The sequence below is a fragment of the Sapajus apella genome, unplaced genomic scaffold (genome assembly GCF_009761245.1).
Source record: "Sapajus apella isolate SASKATOON/1434 unplaced genomic scaffold, GSC_monkey_1.0 scaffold12, whole genome shotgun sequence".
In the NCBI taxonomy this organism is placed as follows: Eukaryota; Metazoa; Chordata; class Mammalia; order Primates; family Cebidae; genus Sapajus; species Sapajus apella.
The window spans coordinates 19,242,274-19,265,576 of record NW_022436952.1 but is presented as its reverse complement, the minus strand read 5'-3'; the positions used below and the strand labels follow the sequence as shown (position 1 = coordinate 19,265,576).

The 23,303-nt window shown below is 37.4% G+C and overlaps 1 protein-coding gene across 1 annotated transcript in view; it reads left to right on the top strand.

Moving 5' to 3' along the window:
- Positions 1 to 23,303, top strand: part of LOC116553094 (protoheme IX farnesyltransferase, mitochondrial) — a 127,916-nt gene that overhangs the window by 27,510 nt on the left and 77,103 nt on the right. The window contains exon 4 of the mRNA XM_032280226.1: positions 3,539 to 3,663. Coding sequence (XP_032136117.1) covers positions 3,539 to 3,663 — 125 coding nt within the window. The remainder of the gene's footprint in view (positions 1 to 3,538; positions 3,664 to 23,303) is intronic.

Here is a 23,303-nt window from a genome sequence, read left to right as displayed (position 1 = left end):
TCCTCAAAGATGGTGCTATTTGAGTATTCTAAATGGAGCTTTGTTGTTTGCTTTAAAAATAGTGCCGTTCTTGATGGTCATTAAATGTGTGCAGGTAAAACTAAATGGACTATTATGAGAGACTGTTCATTTCCCATTGGCACAAGGGTAAAATGTACTGCAACTGCTGTTTTCAGAGTCTGGAATCATCATGGCATTTTCCTTTGGGTATAAGTTGTTACAGAATTAGGCAGCTAAAACTTTTCCAGAATGTTTACCTTGAAATTGAGTATTCTACCTTTGATTCCTGCCCTCTGCTTCATATGATTCTTAGTTGCTGTTAGGTACCTTGTGTGCACTTGTGTTATGACTTATAGTACCATATATGGGCCAGTACAGGCTGTACCCCTAAGCAGAGGACATGTAAGAGGGGACAACACGTGCTTTGTGGCCTAAACTCCCCACCTCAGCCATGCTACCTTTTTCCTGAACGAGTGTGTCTTCATGACTTCTGATTAGCCTTTCATTTGCCTTCAACTCCTAAAATGCTCATCTTCCTGCAATCTTTATCCAAACCTGCATCCTCATTCCTGAACCTTGCTGTCTACTTATATCTGTGTGTGTCTTTCATTTTCTGGAGGTAAATCTTCCCCCAGGAGATTCGGATACACTACTGTATTGGAGAACAACTGAGTTAAAGGAAGGACCCCTTGCCAAAATACTTGTGCTCTAGGTACTTTGAGTTGAGATAGTTATACTTAAGGTACCTTACAAAGTACCATTGAACTCAGCCAAAGTATTTCTTTGGTTTAGCAATATCAAGAAATCCGTGACCCATTTAGATATTAGGGAAAGGGCTTGTTCATATGGTAGAACTATAAAGGATTACTGTAAGTTGCTGATAAGACTAGATTGAAGAACATGCCAGCCAATTCATGATTATTAGGAGGAACTACCAGTTTCTCTAGCATGTGCCTGCTGATGCCAATAGTGGTGCCTTCCTGTCTTGCTTCCTGTGGCCCCTCTCATGGTTACTGGACACCCATGCCACCTTATCATCTTGATGCATGTCTCCAAATGTTCTTTGTGTCTTTCATTCTTTTTTTGCCCCCCGAATCTGTAAAAGTCTGACTTTTTCACATATTTGTCTGCATTGTACCTGCTTCCACTTGATCTCTTCCATTCCCCCAGGCTCAGCCATGGCCTCTACGCCAGTGACTTCAGAGCTTCCTGCCTCTCCAGTTTCCCAAATCTCCCTCTTGAGCTCTAGTTTCATATTTCATCTGCACTCTTTATATTTCTACCCAGATGTCCCATGGTTTCTCAAAACATCACATGTTCCTAAGGCCAGCTGGCTTCATCACCTCCTTCCCTAATGTCCTTATACCTGTTAATGTTATCATTCCTCTCCATGTCACCCAAGTGCATGGTAAATGGTAAAGTGCATTTCCATTCATTCTTTTTTGTCGTTTTATCTTCCTACCTCTCCCAGTTACCAGGTCCTAACAATTCTATAATCAAAATATCCCATTTTTACAACCCTTATTCACAATGAATTAATGGTATGGCCTCTTAAATGTTTATCTGCAAAACTCTCTGCCCCTCTAAGTCATAGTGTACATGTGCTTTCACTTATAGATTGCTTTCTTGCATTAGACTTTCAGTAACTCTCCACTGCCAACCAACCAAACTACAAACTCCTCACCTTGCTGTTCTGCAATCTGGCAATTACCACCTTTCCTCCTGTTTTTCCAGTAAATACAGCTTTATGCTTAGCTAGCGATAGACCCCAAAATATAGCAGTGTACTACATAGACAGGGGTCCTGTCTTCATGGAGCCTTTATTGCAGTGAGGAGTCAGAGTGTAATAAGTGCCGTGAAGGAAATAAAAGGAGGATGTGAGCGAGGGAGTAACTGGAGAGGCCTACGTTAGGTGAGGTGATCAGGAAGGTTCCCCTTAACAAGTAGTATTTCAGATGAGATCTGAAGGATGAGAAGGAGCCAGCCATGGAAAGAGGCAGAGGAAACAAAAGTACAAGAACCCAGGGACAGGAAAGAGCTTGGAATGCTCAAAGAACAGAAGAATTCTCATGAATGGAGAACAGTGAGTGAGCTAAAGAGAGGTGTGAGATGCACTTATTGGCAGGGAAAGAGTTTACATTTTATATCAGGTATAGTAGCAAAGAATTTTCAGGGCAGCACTATGATTTCATCTGTTTTCATTTTAAAAACATGACTGAAGAGAAGCAAGATGGAAGCAAAGAGACCAGTTAGGGAGTAAGCTAGTCATTGCTTGGACTAGGTCAGGGTTTCTCAAGCTCAGCACTATTGGCATGTTAGGCTAGAACATTCTCTGTTGCTGGGGGCTGTCCTATTCACCACAGGATGTTAAGAAGCATCCTCAGCCTCTATCCACTAAAAGACAAGTGACGCCCTCCTCTCCAATCAAAAATGTTTCCAGACAATGCTAAATGTCCCCTGGGGGACAAAACTACCCCCTGGTAAAGAACTGCTGGACTAGATGCTGCCAGTGTGATGGGTTTGAAACACACTGAAGAGATGGAAGAGACACTACTTTGTAATGAATGGGATATAGAGAATGACAAAGGAGATGATCAAATATGCTTCCTAGGTTTTTGGTTGGAGAAGCTAGGTAGATGGTATCGTACATACTTTAGATTCTTGACATTGGTCCTCCCTTCCCTTGTACCTGTTCTTGGAATTATCCGTGTACATGTAATGTTGCTCATCCCACCATTCTCTTCCTTTCTCTGCGTTGCCTCTTGAAGATCCAACTTAAATGCCATCTTCAAGCTTTCCCAGATTTGCCCACCAGTGGTGACTTTTTTCCAGCGCATTTCTGCACCTCCATGTCAGTACTACTCTTGAACACTTTCTGGCCCTGTCAGCTTCACCCCAGGGAAGAAGCACCAGGGCCTACCAAAAAGGAGCAGTCTTGGTGGATATTTGAATTGCCTGGCTTTGCTTCTGTACCTCGCCTCTTCCCTTGGTTCCTATTGGTGGCTCGTAGGATTATCATCTCCCACTATGCATTCTCTGACCCCCAGGACCATCATCTCTTATAGGGAAGCCCTCCCCTAGGCTTATCTGGAGTTTGTCTCAGAATTGGGATCCTTATTATTTGCTATCTTGTGTTACAGTTGTTAGGTATGTCAGCCATCTCCCTTTCAAATTACCTAAGAGCAAGAATAATACCATATACATCTGTATCCCTGACAATGCATACTGATCACAAATTTGGTATTCAGTAAACGTCTGTTGAATAAGTAAGTAAATGATTGGGTCTGGAAGATTGACCTTATTTTTTTTCTCTTGAGTATGGAATTAAAAGAAAGTTAACATTTTTCTATAATTAGCACACGTAGCTTTTATAATCAGAAAAATGTGGACCTTTTTTAAACCAAAGATCAGCCTGTACTTTGTGTTATTAACAGAATCAATGAGTTTATATGAAAACTGGCTTGTTTTTTGCCTCTTTGGCCTTTATACTTGGGGCTCTTGTCGGTAACAGTATGTCTGCCCTGTTTGTGTGTTACAGCTCTGGTAGTAAGTACCACTTCAGCTGGATTTGCATTGGCTCCAGGCACTTTTGACTTGCCCTGTTTCCTGCTTACTTCTATTGGGACAGGCCTTGCATCCTGCGCTGCCAACTCCATCAATCAGGTCAGTTTTTCACCTTTCATACTTTCTCCTAGATGGTTGTATTGTCATATTTTTTAAAACCTTCCAGACTCACATACATTGATGGAGAAACACTTGTAACACTGTATATCCTATAGGAGTCTGTAGGTTTCATAACCAATACGTCTTTTATTTTGAGATGAATGGTTTTCAGATATGTTCAGGTGAGAGAGCAGTAGAGTAGATGCTTCAAATGACTAGTATTCCTTGAGTTAAAAAGTGTTTTTGAGGTGTCATAGCTTTCTACTCTCAGTGGTATCTTTGTTTATGAATTTCAGATACATTTCCCTGAGCTTGTCATTATTATGCACTATTCTTTCTTGGTTTGATTTCTTTGCATTTTAAACTACCGCAATAAAGAACAGAATATATTTTAAATAGCATATTCAGCTTTTTTGAAAAAAAAATTAGTAATTTAGTACTCAGTTAACTTGGTATATGGAATAAGATTACACCCCAAAATTAGCATATTATTTTTAATACATGCCCCCCTCCCATTATTTTAAATATCAAAATAGTTCCCCCAAATAGTTGTTTTTTCCCCGTCTGGTCATTGTGGTTTGCCCTAACGTTGTGCTTTTTCATAAGATACTATAGTAAAAAAATTTTGGCTAAAACTTAAGGAAAATCGTTTTCATTACCAGAACACCCAAGAGGAGTTGGCACAGTTTTAAAATAAAAATTCAAGTTACCAGCAGGAAAACAGCTTGGCTGCGTGGATATTTAAGTTGCTAGTCTGCAAAATATGTGAATTTAATGTGATAATGCCTACAGTCATTATGGTTCCACAATATATTGTCAGCTATTTGGAGAAGGATCAATCTATTTCAAATAAGTCTTTTGTTGTGGTTATTTTGGATGTCAGAATGATCTTATCGTGAGGTTCAAATAGTGCTACCACTTTACCAAAAGGATCGTCCCCTCCTGTAAACCAGGACACCATCTCTTCCAAGTTGTTTCTTTCTTTTGCTACCTTCTTATGTTCTCTGGCAAAGAGAATAAACATGATTTCATCATGAACATATTTTTAATGAAAATGCGAATAAAAAGCAATATAAGCCAAATCGATTTATTTGTCCATTTGGATCTATTTTTAATTATTTTTTATTTTTATTATTTTTTTTTAATTTTTGTTTTGAGACAGAGTCTCACTTTGTCACCCAGGCTGGAGTACAATGGCTCGATCTCGGCTCACTGCAACCTCCGCCTCCTGAGTTCAAGCGATTCTCCTGCCTCAGCCTCCCAAGTAGCTGGGACTACAAGTACATGCCACCACGCCCAGCTAATCTTTTTTTTTCAGTAGAGATGGGGTTTCACTGTGTTAGCCAGGATGGTCTCGATCTCCTGACCTTGTGATCTGCCCGCCTTGGCCTCCCAAAGTGGGATTACAGGTGTGAGCCACCGCGCCTGGCTATTTTTTATTATTAAAAATTATTACCTCTATTTGGTTATACATATGGGACCCAAGATTAAGCCAGGAGCACATTCTGGTTTTCAGCCTCCTTTTCTTAAATTGAAAAGCCACATTTATCCTTGAGATACCACTTATCTCAAGGATTTAAATTATGTAGCCACAAAGAAAATGTTTAAAATAAAGTATGAACATTCAGAGAAAAAAATAACTAAACAGCATCAAGTGGTTCAGAAACTCCTAAATCTAAAAAAATAAGAGCTGTTTGAGTTAGAACTGCTCCTCCTCCCCTCTCATCCCACCCCTTTCTTCTCAAAAATAGGTAGCTCAAGAATTTATCATGAAAAAAAAAAAACTCAGTTGTAGCAAGAAAGTATTTGGAAGAATAAAAATGGAATGATTCACATTTAGGCAGAAATTGACAGAAACTGAACACAAGCCAAGGTTTTGGAAATTTTAAAAGGACATGTGTTTAGGTGGCTGCTTGATTTTTAGTCTGTAGAAGTATTTTTGCTATAGTGGGTAGCTTGGATTCTGTAAATTAAAAAAAAAAAAAAAAAAGAGGAAAGCCACAGAATGCATGATGGGATTCTTTCTGGTGCCGAAAAATTTCAGTGTCTGCCTCTTTCCTCCTTAGGCTGGTTTTCCAGCCTGTTCTGCATCCTACTTACACAGTGCTCCTGATCTTCCTTTGGGATGCTTTGTCATGTTCCTCCATGTGTCACTCAACCCTCACAGGCCCCTTCAGTACCCTGAGTGATGTCAGTTCTTCATCAGTGCTTGTGGTACAAATGAATTTCTCCATCTTTTTGTACCCCTCATATTGCTTTCTTCCACTTGTCTCAGGCTCTGATTTCATTTGGAAGCATCACAGTACTTTAAAAATCTCAACAATTCCCAGGATAGTAGAATTCTGTATTACTGTTATGGTATCATCAGCTTCCCAAATTATAATATTTCCCAATAATGTTAGAGATATTTTAGCTCCAGTGTTAGGTAATTCTTATAAATTTAAAATAAAGGAATGGGAAGCCATTTTAATTAGTGTTTTTAAATAGTGTAAGCAGAACAAAGAGCACTGGGCAGTAAGGGTTCAACAGAGTTTTTGAGTGGCGTGTAAATAAATAGTCCTCAGCAAAAAGGAAGAGTTTACTGCTCTTTTTAAAGGGCTAGTGTTCAAATTAAAAATACATATATGTGGTTGGTCTGTATAAGAGTTCTTCACTTCTAATAGAATCCTGTGGGAGAAAAACTTTCCTTCTGTTCATGTTTATAAAAAGATCCAGATTTTATTTATATTTTAATTAATACTTTCTTTTAGCAGTTATTCATTTAGTTCTCAGTATCCTTTGTAGTCTACTTCTGTGATCTCTGTGAAAGTAGAAAAAATAAAGCTTTGGAAAGCAGTTTTTATGTTTGTTTTAAGGAGAGAAAATGAGATTCAGCTTCTGAATTACGAAGAAGTGACTAATGCATAAAGAGAAATGTATAAGAAACGATTAACATTAAAATGTTAAAGTAAATTACATACATATTTTGTAATATATAGACATGCTTCATTTGAAACCATAATGTGGGCTTTAAAGCGCATATGTCTTCAAAGGATGAAAAAGTCCATAAAATGTTTTCAATTTTGGAACTGAAAGATAAAATGTTGTGGATGGTTTGACTGCTCAAGTCTTGAGAAACAAGTAACAGACTGAATAGCTGAATTGACAAATTTAAAAAGATGAGAATTATCAGAAAATTATAACAATTATTTTGAGGATTTGAAATAATCGTGTTATAAGAAGCTGTAATTGGGATTATTTTACTTAAATTACATATGCATGATTTTTTAGAGTGGTTATATCAGTCTGTGTATGTCAGTAAATACATTTCTACAGGATACATTTTAATGGTGACATGGCATTCCATTTTATGGATGTGCCTCAACTTTCTCAGCCGGTTGTGCACTGTTGCAGCTTTTTGCTTCTATAAGTAACACTGCACATATCTCTGATTGCTTTTAAAGGGCAAATGATTGGAAATGAAATTGTTGGGAGGAAAGCTGCCGGGGAAGCACACTTGAAGCTGCTTTAACTTCAATTATGTAGCTAAATATATATCTAAATATATCATCTAAACCAAATAATTAATTTTCTGCATTTTTACAGTGCTGTAGAATTTACAGAGCATATTTACGTAAATTATTCTTTAAACCTTATAATCCTTAAAATAGGTGACATTCTTTCTGTTTCTATGTGTAAAACATTTTGTTTTGCCATTGAATTATTCTTTTAGACGGCAACATTTAAAACATGCATTAAGCAAATAATGTTTTCATTGCATATCAGTGAGAAAATATAGATAAGCAAAAATAACAATAACAAATTTTATTTTACTTTTCCTTTATGCCAGACATTGTCTTGTTAAAGCAGGAAACAAAAAAAAATCTTGCTTTTGTGGTGCCTACATCTCACCACCCAATACATACATCTGTTCAAATTTTGGTTTGTATTATTATAGACTTCTTCACATGCACATATATCTTCACATATATATCATATATAGATATATATATATATAGTTTGGGTATATTTTTTCATGTAGTATGTCATGGACATCTCTCCATGTCAATATTTGGTATAGCATTTTTTTTTTTGAAACAGGGTCTTGCTTTGTCACTCAGGCTGGAGTGCAGTGGTGCGATCTTGGCTCACTGCAACCTCGTCTACCTCCTGGGTTCAAGCAGTTCTCCTGCCACAGCCTCCCCAAGTAGCTGAGATTATAGGCAACTGCCACCATGCCCAGCTAATATATATATATATATATATATTTTTTTTTTTTTTTTTTTGAGACAGTCTCACTCTGTCACCAGGCGCCAGGCTGGAGTGCAGTGGCGCGACCTTGGCTCACTGCAACCTCCACCTCCTGGATTCAAGCAATTCTCCTGCCTCAGCCTCCCAAGTAGCTGGGACTACAGGCGCGCGCCACCATGCCCAGCTAATTTTTTTGTATTTTTAGTAGAGACGGGGTTTCACCATGTTGGCCAGGATGGTCTCGATCTCTTGAACTTGTGATCTGCCTGCCTTAGCCTTCCAAAGTGCTGGGATTACAGGCGTGAGCCACTGCGCCCGGCCAATTTTTGTATTTTTAGTTGAGGCGTGGTTTCACCATGTTGGCCAGGCTAATCTTGAACTCCTGACCTCAAGTAATCCACCCACCTCAGCCTCCCAAAGTGCTGGGATTACAGGTGTGAGCCACTGCCCCCAGCCAGTATAGCATGATTTTAAGAGTTGTATATGGATATACCTTGATTTGTTTAATCAGTTTCTCCTTATTTGACATTTTAGGGATTTCTGGTTTTTGCTCATGTAAATAATGCTGAGCTGATCTTTTAGCTAAATCTTTTCATATATCCTTATTTATTTTGATAATTTCTTAAAAGTATGTGGTCATGTCAAGAGACGATGAAGTTTTCAAAATAAAAAATTAAAATTTAAAACAAAAAAATACTTTAAGTAAAACTAAATGTCTTCCCAGCCTTTGCTTGAAATCAACTTACACTTCTGTTTGTCAGTGTGTTAAAGGGCTCATCACTAATGCTGTGAATTAGAAAATCTTGGCCTGGTTTATAGGTAACATCAGAAGTGTCCTTTTAATTCAAGTTGTTTTGATGACTTACGAGGTGGAGTGTGTTTATTTTTTAGTGTTTATTGGCCATTTATGGGGTTTTTTGGTCAGTTGTTTGCTAGTGAGTTTTGCCTGTTTTGCTGTTGAGATGCTTGTCTTTGTCTAAGGGCTACTGCTGTATATAGATTGCATTGACATATAAGGTGCAAACATTTTCTTCTGTTTTTGTCTTTAATGTTTTATAGCGCAGATGTTTCATATGTTTTTGCAGTGAAATCTTTTTAATACAAATGTATTTAATACAAATCTTTGTAATACAAATGTAATACCAAAATTTCAAAAATTTCTCATCAGCACTACTAGTAGTTTGGACGAGATGACTATCATCTGGGCTGTCCTGTGCATTGCAAAGTGCATCCCAGCACCCCTACCTCTACCCACCGGACACTGGTGGCACTCCCCCACCCCTGCTCATGGCAGCTGAGAATGTCTTCAAACATCACCAAATGGTCCCTTGGGCCCCAAATCATCCACCCCAGTTAGGAACCACTGCTTTAGTAATTTCTACTTTTGATTTTTTATCTGATTTATAAATCTTTACCTATGATCCTAATTATAATTTCTGTCTCAGGCAAATGCTGGCCCACATTTCTTTTTGTTTAATTACCCGTGGATAGCTAGGGTGAGCATATGTCCTTCTTTATGCCTGTGTTCATGGCATAATACTAAGAATGCCTCTTTTACTTTCAAGTGTCCTAGTTTGGACAAGAAATTGTATGGTCTTGCTATCCATAGCCCACCTGTGCCTTCAATGTTTCACTGTAAATGAGATGTAAAAATATCTTTGCATCAAAACAAATCTCATCTTGGGTTCTTTTTTTTTTTCCTTTTGTTTCACAAGTGTACCCATTAGACAAATAGAGATTTCCTGACCACAGCCAAGGTCACCTGGCTGGCCTCAGCTTCTCCCTCTTTGTAGCTACATCTTGCTCTACTGTCAGCCTAATTGTAGTGTTTTACACACAACACACACACACACACACACACACACACACACACACGACCTTAGAAAACATTTTACATCTGTTATTACTTTGCTACTAGTAAATTGTTCTAGAATCTTGATTAGTGACCTCCTTAGTTTTTACAGTATTCCTGGCAGATTGTCTTCTGATTATGATGGCTGTCACTGATTCCCAAGGCCACGGTCTCTGTAAGTGGGCAGCCTTGATGGGTAGAATTCTCTTCCTCATTCTGAGCTGAAGTCAGCCTCCTTATAATTTCAACCTGTTAGTCATAGTTCTACTATGTGGAAAAACTCAGTGTTCGTTTTTCTTTCATGTGATAATACTTCCAGCGTATCACTTTCTAACTATGGTTAATAGCCACTTGTGGTATTGTAGTATAATTACTCATTTCTATCTCTTTCCCAGAGAACTCTTAACTTCTGGAAACCAATGATTATGACTTACATATTTTGTACATCCATCACCTCTGCCCACAAGCATTTAGAGCAAGACAGTAGAGCACAACTCTGAAGGAATATGTATGAGGGAGGGGAGAAAGTGGCAACAAGTATTAATGATAACAGTAATTGCAGCAAAGGCGTGTGCTCTATACCAAATAATGTTCTAAGCATTTTACATACATTAGATCATTTGTTTGAGTCTAGGTTCACCAGGTTTCAAAAAAAGATAGTTCTTTTGAAAGATCAAATAAATGGTGAATGAATTTATAACTTAGCCTTAGCTTTAAGGAGAGCCATTGATGTTCTCAGAGACTTTACTTTGGAGAAAATTAGAAGAAAGGCACAAAACATAAGTAGAATTTCAGATCTGAGGAGCAGGTTATAATTAGAAAGGTAAGTGTGACAAGGGTGTGTTATCTTTGGGATCTAGTATATCTGTGAATGTTGAATAATGTTTGTGAAAGGAAATGAAAATCAAGAGGTATTAATAAAATAGGGTCAAGAAGAGGCATGTTTTTTGTTTAATACTGACAATATTTGAGAGACATTCGTGACTGAAGTAAGTTTAAAAAGAAGGGCTTTGGATAAAGAGCTCTGAATTATAGAGTAGATAGGATGAAAGAAAATTTATGTCTTTTTAAACTCTGAAAGGAAAAACAGGTAAAGATTTTTTTTGTTTTCCCAGTGAATATGAGATTAATATCTAATGAATTTCTCTCCATTTTCCTTTTCTCTGATGTTTCTTTTGTTTTGACTATACTGTCTGCCTAGAGCAATAGGAATTGACTTTCATCTTCTATGTTGAACAAAAGTGGTTATTAAATTTGGTGTTGTAGTCTAGGAGAATAAGACTTATGTTAGTGAATACCAGTGATGTGATTTATTGAACATCATACATATAAGAAAAATCAATATGAGAAATATATTTTTCTTCTGAATGTTGTGATTTGTTTCACTTTGATATTTTAGCTGCTGGGTAACTTGCATTCATTCAACGGCCTCTGAGGTTCATAACTCGTGGCTTATTCAGATGATTCAAATTAGCTACTGCGCTAGATCAGGTTTGCATAGAGAATTCTTCAATACCATGTGGGAAAGAGTCTCTAACTAAATACGGTTTTTCTATATGAGGAAAATGATGAGCATTACTGAACAATGTCAGAAAGAAAATGCGTTTTGAATACAGAGTCTCTTTTCCTGAATTTATATAACCTCAAATAATTTCTAAATTGCATTTGATTCCCCTTTCCAGAATCATCCATCTAAGTGGAGTGAGTTTGGCATTGGTATTTATAACCAAAATAACTCCAGGTGGGGTTTTGCCAACAAATGCAGACATTATGATTATTTGAACATATATTTATAAATAGTTTTTCAATAATTTACATGCCACATTAACTGGTCATTGTTTGCTTCTTATGACAACTCTGAGGTGGCATTACTCCAGTATTGTAGAAGAAGCAAATAAAGCTTAATGATATCATTGATCACACATGTCTGAAAATGGTCAAATTGGGAGCAGAACCTGTGGACCCAGTTCACTGCTATTTTCTCTCAAATGAAATGTCTTTTTCCAGTCACTACCTTGGAATCAGGCTATTCTTCATTAATATGTGTCTTCCTGGCACCAGGTTAACTGCTGACATCCTTGCCACTGGGTAATACAGATGAAGTTACCATAGTGGGCGTGGTGATATATCTACCTCTAATGACGTGGAGAGGACGTAGAGCACTTACGTGTTAGTCAAACTAAGTGTTCCATTAGTGTTAGCTATTAGTGTTGTTATTAACATAAAAGTTTGGTCTGGTTTTGGCCCCCATCTTTCACACGTTCAGAATCTGAATATCTTGCAGTTATCACCAGTCTTGGTTCAGTCTAGATTCATGGGATTTCAGAGAAAAAAAAAATAGCTCTTTTATAAGATGAAGTAAATGGTGAATGAATTTGTAACTTAGACTTGGCTTTAAGGAGATCCATTGATGTTCTCAGAGACTTTATTTGGAGAAAATTATAAGAAAAGCACAAAATATAAGTAGAGTTTCAGATCTGAGAAGCAGGGTCTTAATAGAGAATGAGAAGGGAACATGTGCTAAGACTTGGGTTCTGTTGGCAAACTTTAATATATGCATGTTATGAATATATGTATATATTTATGTCAAGTACGTATATACTTGTTTATGAATTCTTCGTATTTGAATATGTGGTGATGACTTGGGTTCAGCAGACATTATTGATTTCCTACTATTCAGTAAGCATCGTGAAGTTATGTATGAGGTTCTGGTAAATCAAAGCAATATTGGTGGAAAAGGGTGATTCAAAAGCAGAGATTTAATTGAGACATAACAGAAGTGATACAGTACGGTTCTGGGGAGTTACAATTCTTGGTGTGTATCTCTGGGTAGCATGTTGTGATTAAACCTGATATGCGTGGCTTGGAGACTTTCTGTCTTCATCTCCCCACCACCCCCACCTAGCAGAGGTCAAGGGAACGTTCTTTTCTAATTATCTCTTTTCTTTTCTTTTTTTTAATCTTCAGTTATATTTTGCCTTTCCTGATGGTTTTTGTTCTTCTGAATCCCATTAGCCTGCTAGTTCTCTGCTCTGAACCACAGACTCCCCTCCCTGTTTTCTGGGTTAGATTGACTCCTGGTTGACTGATGACTGATGGCACTGATGTAAAAACTGACTGTGTGGCTGATTCCTGAGAGACTGTTTCGTTTCTTTGTCTCATACTCTCTTTGCCTTAGTGACGAACTGCTTTTAAGGTTTAATTTCTGAACATTTCGATGCCTTTATATATTTCTTTACTTTAAAATTGGAATTATTGGATGATTCTGATTTTTAAACTGAACCCCCAGACACTGAAAGGAATAGGAATATTCGGGTGTCAGAGGGTGGTGGGGATGGTTGGTAGAGAAGCTGTTGTTATATCTGTGCTTCTTTAACCCAGACTGCCTTTTGAGACTTTTTTGTCTGTTGCTATTTCTAACTAGTAATAGAGCTCCAGACTGCTTTAGGCAAGCTATTAGACCTTTAAATTTTGTGTGTGTGAGTGATTAAGTAAATCCTAAAATTCACATTTTTATGACCACCCATTTCTGTCTTATCAATTTTCTAAGAAGTTTTAGAAAATATTGTTGGGCAAGAAAGGGAAATTACTTACCTGTGTGATTAATCTTAAGGAAAATTGTACTCTGGCATTTCCTTCAGATCCTATGCCAGATTTCTTCCGGAAGCAACGATCACAGGGGGAACAAAGAAATTCTAAAGGATTTGAATGATGGAATGTAGGGATAGGATGAAACAAAAGAGAAATTTGGGTAGTTAATCAGGTTTATGTATACTTGTAATCTAGAGTATCTTTATACTTTAAAATATACTGTGTAACCTTAAAATACAAAGTTAAAGTGCAGTTTTAGCTTTCATTCTGACTGGGCTTTCCTTAGTACTAAAAGATATTTACCTGCTAGCTTACAAGAAAGAAAACTACCGCTGAAATAAAAGTTTAATGTAATATTCCAACATCTTCATTAATATATCTGAATAAAATTATGATCTGATATTGCTTTTAGCAAAAGTCTGGCTCGTAATCTAGAAAGTGCCATCATGTCATATTGCTGTCATTAATGAGGTAAGAAGGATTAAATAGTACTGTGTATAATTTCCTCAAACAGCTAGCCAAAGACATGTGGATAAAGATCCTTCCCCTAATGTTACTGATGTAATCTACTAATTTAAAATAATGAGGATTAAATACAGCTTCTGACCTTAAGAACATATTGTAAGACCAGATTCTCAGTTCTTACAAAAATGTTCAGGGATTTATAAATTAGGATATCAATAAAGGACAGAATTTAGTGAGCCTGGATTCCTTTCATGATTTTTACTTACTCTTGAGTGAACAAATGACTGGCTGAAGAGTTTATTTGAGTGAGCATGCACAAACTGTAATGTATTTTTTCATAAGAGGAAAGATAGCATATAAGTATTCCAACAGAATGTATGCAACCATCCTAAGTACTTATGACTTCAGTAAAGTCAGGTTACGTCAGAAATGACCCTTTTTGTAAATACTCAGTGAACATTCAGACTTTAAGACTTTAATACTTTTGAAAAGCAGTTCATACTTCCACAGAATTTTGTTTATTCTACTTAGTTCAAATTCAGATTATCGAGATTGGGGGAGGCTGTTGAAATCCCCTTGACATTCACCCACCTATTGGAAAGTAATTCTGATTTGGTCAGACCAGAAAACAGAATGTCATTACATAGTAGAAAATGCTGATATTCTTTGCTTTTACATTCTTGAAAGCTATTTTCTGGAAAGATCCTCATATATGTATTGATTACTTATGCTGGAGATAAAAAGATTGGTCCCTACTCTGAAGAGGCTTACAGTTTGGCAGAGGAAGACAGATGAATAAATAAGTGCAATAAAACAATAACATTTGTTGGCTCTGTAACAGAATATAGGCAGTGCCTTCAGTATATAACAGAAGGTGTAGGGAGTGGCTGTTTCCACCTGTGGAGGTCATGAAAGCTTCTCAGAGAAGTGACCAGAGCATCAAAAGGTTAGATGGGTTTTTTACTAGGTATGTGCGTGTGATAGGGGAACTTTCCAGAGGGAGCATCATAAGTAAAGACCCAGAGATGTGAAATTTTATAACACAGGGGGCCATTTGGGGAATTACAAACATTGCAGTGTAGCAGAAGCACAAGATTGGGAGGATACTATGAGAGATTTGGCTAAGGAAGCAGGAAGGCAGGCCAAGAAGAGCATCATGTGCTTTGCTAAAGCAGGCAGGCTCACCTTGTAGGTGCCAGGCAGCCATTGGTAGGTTTTGGTAGCACAATTAATGGCTTTCTGTTCATCTTAGGCTAGAGAAGGAAGTCCTGACTTTCCTATAGACTACGTGATCTGTTTCTTCTCAAGCCCCCTGTTTCTCTGTCTATGTCTGAACTATAGGATCTAGATTTCAGCTAAAATGTCATTCATTCCACAGACATTCCAGTTTACCCATTCATGCTCCTCTGGCATAACTTTCATTCTGTTTGTCCAGTATCTTCATTTTCTCATCACAGAAGGCACCAAAAACCAGCCCATGCATTTCAGCCTCTCTTCTGTCCTCTGTTCTTGTCTACTCTACCCCGTCGTGCCTTCCACCCTTCACTCTCATACCCAACAAAACCTGTCATTGAGTTGAACTTGCCTTGACTCCTCCACCCCAATTCTTGTCTTTGAAATAAGACGTATAATTTTTATATTATCATTTACCAAAAAAAGGATGATAATGAAAAAGAGCTTTTTTCTGAAAATAGAATTCTTCACACGTAAAGTGATAGAATGTAGTTTTCTCTTCTTCTTTTCATGTTGAGAAAGTGAAGCATGAAATATCTCAGCAGCTTATATAGAATCAAGCCAGAGGTACTGAATTTTAGCTTGCAGATTCAGCTGCTAGCCATGGACAGTTGTGTCTTCTTGAATTATACCATAGAAGGGCTCGTTGTTTTTAAATTTTAAAAGGAGGAGTGTGTTACTGCTTTAGTGTTCAAATGTAAAGTCACAAAGACTCAAAATTGCTTCAAGAAACACCTGAAAATTGCGAATGTGTTTACAATTATTTCTCTACCGATGGCATTGTGTTTCAGAAAGTGTCATTAATTGTGATAGAGTAACACACAGCTCTTTGTGAAATTTAAGTCTATTGAATATCAGCACCTTCAAAGACAATAAAAATTCCAGCCTGCATTTATCTATTCCCATGTGAGGCGTTACTACAGTGTATATTGTATCTTTCCATGTGAAATTCTTTGGCCTAATCTCTTCTCATTTATACTCAGTTGTCTGAGGTCAGTTTTCCATTTTGCAGTTGTCAAACAGCTGTCAAATTAAAACACCAGATCCTAAAGTTAATTTACTTTTCGTGTCATACCACATTAGTATATTTTTTGACTTCAGTTTTTAAAGAGTTATCCACATTTCTTAATTATCCTTTCCCTCAGTTATCCCATTTTTTTCCTGCAATTGTTCATACATTAATTATGGTACTCTAGATATCTTTATTATTTTCCAAGCATAGTGTTTAAAAATTCACATGAACTTTAAAAATAAACACTTGAATTAAGCATTCAGCCAATTAACTCCAGTGTTCTTTTTGCAAGAAGAGAAAATCCAATCACTTTAAACATGTCATCCATATTTTTATTGTCATGCTTATTTTCATCCTTATTTTTCATTATTTCTATCAAGTTGAAATCTCAATAGTAACTGAACATAGAATTCGTAATTGAATTCTAAATGTCAGTATAGGTTAGTGTAATAGTAAAAAATTCAGCATTCATTTTTAATAATTCATTGATCAAAGAAATGTTTCTGATTATGCTATTGATGTTTTACTACAAAGTACCTCAAGTTGCCAGCGGGTGACATTAACACCGTAATCCTCTGTAAAAGAAGTCCAGCCCTTATGTGTTTGATGAATACTTTAGAGTTAAGTAATTTGCTGAAAGACCTATACTCATATGCATATAGAACTCTTAGTTGTTTGATAGAAAACACCTAAAATGAATATTCTTAAGTTATGGTAATTTGAGATTACATGTAATTGCATAAAAATGTTCCTATATTAGTTTATTTAACCTTTCCACTAAGGTCATTTTAATCAATAGTTGTCTGCTACTTGCTTTCCATAAACTTGTAAGTTAGGGATTAATTTAATCTTTTCTAGAATTTTGACACATTCTCCTCTGAAATCTCCTAACTCCTTGTGTATGGCTGTTACCTCATTTATTAAATCGCGCTTCAGTATATTTTATGCATCTGAATGTTCCACTAGGCTGTGAGTCCCTCTGTTGCTATAAGGACATATTTTATTCATCTTAATTCTTGGTACCTGACAGGCACTCAGTGAATGGCTACTGAATGAATAAAGGAGAATATGGATCAACAAATAAGAACATAAACTCAACAGTTAAAAGGGGCTAAATGCACAGTGTTACTGTGTTTCTTTATTACTCCAAATTCATCAAAGCTGTCATTTAAAAATGAAATTACGTTTTAGGATGTACAGAGGAAAATAGTCCTATTGTTTGTACACATTTTCTTGACAATGTATTAGTCATTGAGCTTATAATAAAACAAGTTGAGACCAGAAGCAGTGGCTCACGCCTGTAATCCCAACACTTTGGAAGTCTGAGGCAGGTGGATCACGAGGTCAGGAGTTTGAGACCATCCTGGCCAACATAGTGAAACCCCGTCTCTACTAAAAACAAATACAAAATATTAGCTGGACATGGTGGTGGGCGCCTGTAATCCCAGCTACTTGGAAGGCTGAGGCAGGAGAAATCTCTTGAACCTGGAGGCGGAGGTTGCAGTGAGCCGAGATTGTGCCACTACACTCCAGCCCGTGCGACAGTGCGAGACTCCATCTCAAAAAATAAATAATAATAAATAAATAATAAAACAAGTTGAATTAAAATTTGGGTAATAGTCACCAGTCAGAGTGGCTATTATTACAAAGACAAGAAGTAACAGATGTTGGAGAGGATATAGAGAAACGGGAACTCATGCACTGTTGGTAGGAATGTAAATTAGCACAACCTTGGTGGAAAATAATATGAAGGTCTCTCAAAGAACTAAAAGTGAAACTGTCGTTTGATCAGCAATTCCACTAGTAAGTATCTACCCAAAGGAAATCAATATTATCAAAAAGATACCTACACTCATGTTTATCACTGCACTACCACCATAGCAAAGATATGCAATCAATCAAAGTGTCCATCAATTGATGATTACATAAGGAAAATGTGAATAAGAAAATTGAATACTATTCAGCCATTAAAAAGAACGAAATCATGTCTTCTGCACCAACATGGAAGCAGAGTTCATTATCTGAAGTAAAACAAGTAAGACACAGAAAGATAAACACTGCGTGTTTTCATTTATATGCAGAAGCTAAATGATTACTACAGGAAAACACCAGGTAGGAGATACAGAAACCCAGACTGTCTCTAGATCCAGCACCCTCTTAACAGCTCTGCTTAGACGTATGCAGGACACCACAAGTGTAGCATGCCTACACTTCTGATGTTTCCCCTTAAACCTGCTCTGACTTCCATCTCAATTACCGTCAATCCAGTCTGCTGGTTGCTCAGGCCAGAAATGCCAGAGTCATCAAAGACGCCTGGTTTCTCCCAAACCCCACATTCAGGCTATCAGGAAATTATGCTGATTGTGTGTACACACACAGACACACACATACATAGACACATACGCACACATGCACACACACACACCCTTATCTCTGGTTTCTCCCAAACTTCACATTCAGGCCATCAGGAAATTATGCTGATTGTGTGTACACACACAGACACACACATACATGGACACATACATACGCGCGCACACACACACACACTCCTTATCCCTGGTTTCTCCCAAACCCCACATTAAGGCCATCAGGAAATTATGCTGATTGTGTACACACATACACACACACACACACACACACACACACACACACACCCTTTAGCTGTTGAAGACATGAGGAGTGACTAGAGGACAGTTGAATTTCCCAGCCAGCTCTCACAGTCTTCACCATTATCTCTTGCCAGGGTTGTAATAACTTCTTTGTTGGTATTGCTACTTCTACCTTCCCCTTCTACAGCATCCTCAACACAACATCCAGGGCGGTCTTCTAGAAATATAAATGAGATTATATCCCTCTTCTAATCAAAACCTTGCAGGGACTCCCCAGGTCCTGTGTGAATATCATGCCACCCACCCCCAACTCCTGTTTCTTCACATACGGATCAACACGTTCTTTTTATGTTTTTTATCTTTAATTTTGAGAAAAGTAAAATGGGCTTATGTTCTTGATGTTTGAATTACAAATATTTATTTGTTATTAGTATTTCCTTTTTTGTTAGTTGCCACAATTGTTCTGTCATGTCGTTCATCTATTTTAGCATGAAGATACTTTCTTTTCAAAGAACAAACAAGGGTTTTTTTTTTTTTTACGTTAAAAACATTAACCCTTTGTTACAACTGTTTTTCTGATCCTGTCCCCTACTTTTTTGCTCTTTATGTTTATGTTATTTTGGGATATATGGAGGCTTTACATTTAAAAGTATCAAAATATCAAATGTATTGTTCTGTAGCTTCTTCCTTGGGAAAGATCATTAGAAAGGCCTTACATAGTAGTATTTTGGTCCTAAATTGTTAGCTGGCTGTCCTGGGCTTATTTTTAAATGCCACTCTTATAATGTGCTACATTATGCTGTATTTTGGATTTGTTTTTGACTCATTCTGTTTTCAAAATCACATCCTATATCTGAAACGGGACAAGTTCCCTCATCCCCCTTGCAGGGCTTGTGACAGGGACATGTGGTTCGCTTCTTCAGTGCCCTGCTGCTCTAACCCCAAGGGGGAGCATGCAGACAGGCAGGTGCAGAAGTCGTGGGGAGCATTTTTAGGCTGTGACCCAAAATCTGACTCAGTGTCTAGGGATGAGTGTTTGCAGCTCCTGAAACCCAAGTGGGCATGGGTTACAGTGTGCTCTTTCCACTTTGCTGTCTGCAGGTGGCTGTGTTAATCAGCTCCATTAGACCTTCTGCTCTATCCCAAGGACAGAGGGCTTCCTGTATCCCACATTCTTGCCCTAGTGTACCAGAAAAATCGGATCACATGTGGGCTTGGAGGATGAGTGCAAGACTTTATTGGGTGGTGGAGGTAGCTCTCAAGTGAGCTGGATGAGGAGCCAGAGGGGAATGGAATGGGAAGGTGGTCTTCCCCGGGAGTCAGGCCTCCCAGCTAGCTGGACTTTTTTCTGACCGTCCCGGCTGAATTCCTCTCAGCATCTGCGTTGTTCCACTGTTGATGGTCTGGTGGTGTCTGTTGGTGTGTTTTTCTGCTTCTCTTGATGTCTAGCTGCTTGTGTCTGTGCCCACTAGGGTCTTGAGTTTTTATGGGCACAGGATAGGGAAACATCATGAGCCAAAAGGCAACTTTTTGGACACGAAAACATAAATGCCTGTCCTCATTTAGGTCCATGGACACAGGCCTAAGGGTGGAGCCCTCACCAGGACCCCGCCCTTCCCCACCCAGCAGTTCCCTGTCCTACCTCCCGTATCATCTCCGTTGGTTACCTTAATGTCTGAGAGGGCAAGTCTTCCCACAGTGCACTCGTTTTCCAAGACTTTTTTAGTTCTTTCCATCAGTTTGTTGTTTCAGATGAGATTGAGAATTACTTTTTGAAGTTCTTTTAAAAACTTAGGATATAAATAGAACTACATTTTACTTGCATATGTATTTGTATAGAGTATACATCTTTACACTATTTTAGTCTTCGTAACCTAATATATTTCCTAGACTAAGACAATTATTAGACAATATTAAATGTACAAATCAGTGTGAAGATGAATGCATTTCTGAAGCATTATAATGTATGGGAGAAAAGTTGTATAAAAAATTTTTAAATGCTGCTTTTTTTCTGTTTTCCTCATGTTTTATATTTCATGGTAAAGTATATTTCCAAAATTTAGATCTGTATCTGTTTTTGAATGTTCATTTATAGGTTTTCTTACCACTTAGATTTTTTAGTTTCTTTAAAATAATTCCATTTCTCACTCTTTTTCTTTTTATTTCTATAATACCTGTAGTCAGGAAGCTTTTTTTTTTTTTTTTCATACATGTATGTTGTCATATCTTAGCTTTCTTAGGGATTGAAAGTAAAAGACAAATGCTTTCCAAAACTTGCTTTTGTTTTTCTCTAGTAAGATTTCTTTTTTTCAAATAGATTTTGCATCGCCTCTCAGTATTGTTTTCCATTTTATGTTGGGGAGTTTTGACAGTTTCAATTGCTGTTATTTTCTTCTGTTTATTCATCATTGAACTAAAAGAGATACATTCAGTTGTAGTATTTCCTCATAGGTGGTGTGTGATATTTACTAGAATCTGTAGTGTATACAGACTTAGTATTACAGGCTTCCTCTCTGCTCTTGAGATTTCCAATAATTGACAGTTGTATATATCCTGCCTAATGTTTATGGAAAGTTTATCTGCTCTGAGGTTACGTTTCCTGATCCCACTTCTGATACTTTGTGAAAATTTGTAATTTATGCCTTTATTAAAGCAATTTATTCATTTAATCTTTCCTAGAATTTTGTTCAGCTTGTGTTCAACCGTATGTCTTCAACTGAGCATCTGTTATATACAGTCACTCAGCACTGGGGATACAATGGTAGGCAAAAAAGAAAAAAGCCTGTCACGATCTTGGCTGTCAATGGACCTTTTGCCTAGTGAGGAATGAGGAGGAAGACAGTAATTAAATAATTATAAATTTTATTTAAAAATTATAAAATTGCGTTAGTGTGAACTACAAATTTAGTGGTACCTGGTACTATTTGAATTTGTAAAAGAAATGGAAGTGATGCTCGAGCTGAAATCCTAAAGATGAGTAGGAGTTTACTAGGCAAATAGGACAAGGAAGAGGGTTCTGGGCAGAGTCAATAAGTTATGCACAAGCCCTGTGGCAAGTGGAAGCGTGATTTAGAAAAACTGAGAGCCCTGTGACTAGACAGAGACAGAAAGGGGAGTGTTGAGTGAGATGAGGGTGAAGATCAGACCATGAAAAGTATTATAGACTGTCTTAAGTTTTCTTTACTTTTCTTTTTGGAGATTAGGAAACCATTGCCATGCTTTAGAGAGAGAGACCTGATCAGATTTATTATTTGAACCAGACTGGATATAGGGAGAACGTCCAAAAGGCTTTTTGCCATACTCTAGACATGCGTTACACTAGGGTGATGGTTGGGGGGATAAATTTAAAAGATATTTAATAGATAAAATAAATGATATTTGGAAATTGATTAGCAGTGGTGGAAAGTGAGAGATAAGGTTTTGAGGATGACTCTTAGAGTGTAGCTTACAAAATTAGGTGGTTAATGATATCATTCACTACTCAAAGGGGACCTAGGTTTGGTGGAAGCATTCTAAGTTGAGTTTTGGATATGTTGACTTTGAGGTGCCTTCAATGTAGCCAAGAGGAGATATCAAGTAGATAGATGGTTATATTGGTCTAGAAGTCAGAATAGAGCAGCAGGTTGCAGATAGAAACTTAATAATCGTCTGCATAGAGATAGTAATTGTAGCCATGGACACTACTGAGATTAAATGACCTAGATTATCCTTGAAGAGCTACATAATTTAACAGCAGACGGAAGAGGATGATGTCACAGAGGACATAAAGAAGAAAACCAAGGTATCACGGAAGCGGAGGGCATATTTCAAGGAGGAAGAAAGATTAATAGTGTAGAATGCTGTCATAAGGTGATATGAGCTGAAGACTGGAAGAGTGCATTGGATATAGTGATGAAGAGACCACTGATGCCCTCAGGAAAAGCTGCTTTGTTGTTCTGTTGGATGGGGAAGCCATAGGCCCACAGTAGACAGAATTCCAGCAGATGTCATTCAGATGGGATAAAAATGATTGGTAGTTCCAGGAGTTATGCAGCACAGTAGCCATGAGAAGCCAAATTGGAGAGAGAAATAAGTGATGAAACATAGACAGTGAGTACAGACAACTTTACACAAAAATGATGAGTTAAAACTATATCCTCTGGAATATAGTGTCCCAAGATTTGTGCAAACTTGGCCTCTCTAACCGATGGCTTTATATCGATAAAGCTTGGATCCCTAGAAATACAGGAATTATGATGTGGAGAATCTGTATCTTTGTAACACTTAGTCTTCCCATACAGGCATTGGTTATATTTTCCTTCTCCATTTTCTTCCCTGACATTTTCATCTTTTTGTCCTTTGCTTCTGTAACCTGGGTAAATGTGTCACGCTCACTCTGCCTGTGACTAACTGGCTTAACTTCCTTTGGGATGGATTTTGTTCTTTAACATTTCTAGTGCTGATTTAAATTCTGAAAATGTGTTTTTAAATGTATTTCTCACATCTTCCAGTTCTCTTTTTATATGTCTCTTGTCTGCCTCAGCCAGATGTATTTCATCTCACCCTTGATATCAGGCTTTATAATCTAAATTTTGTAAGCAGGATGTAAAGTTGATTTTAAAAATTGTATATTTATTCCCAGGCACTTTCTAAAAACCGTGGCAAGGAA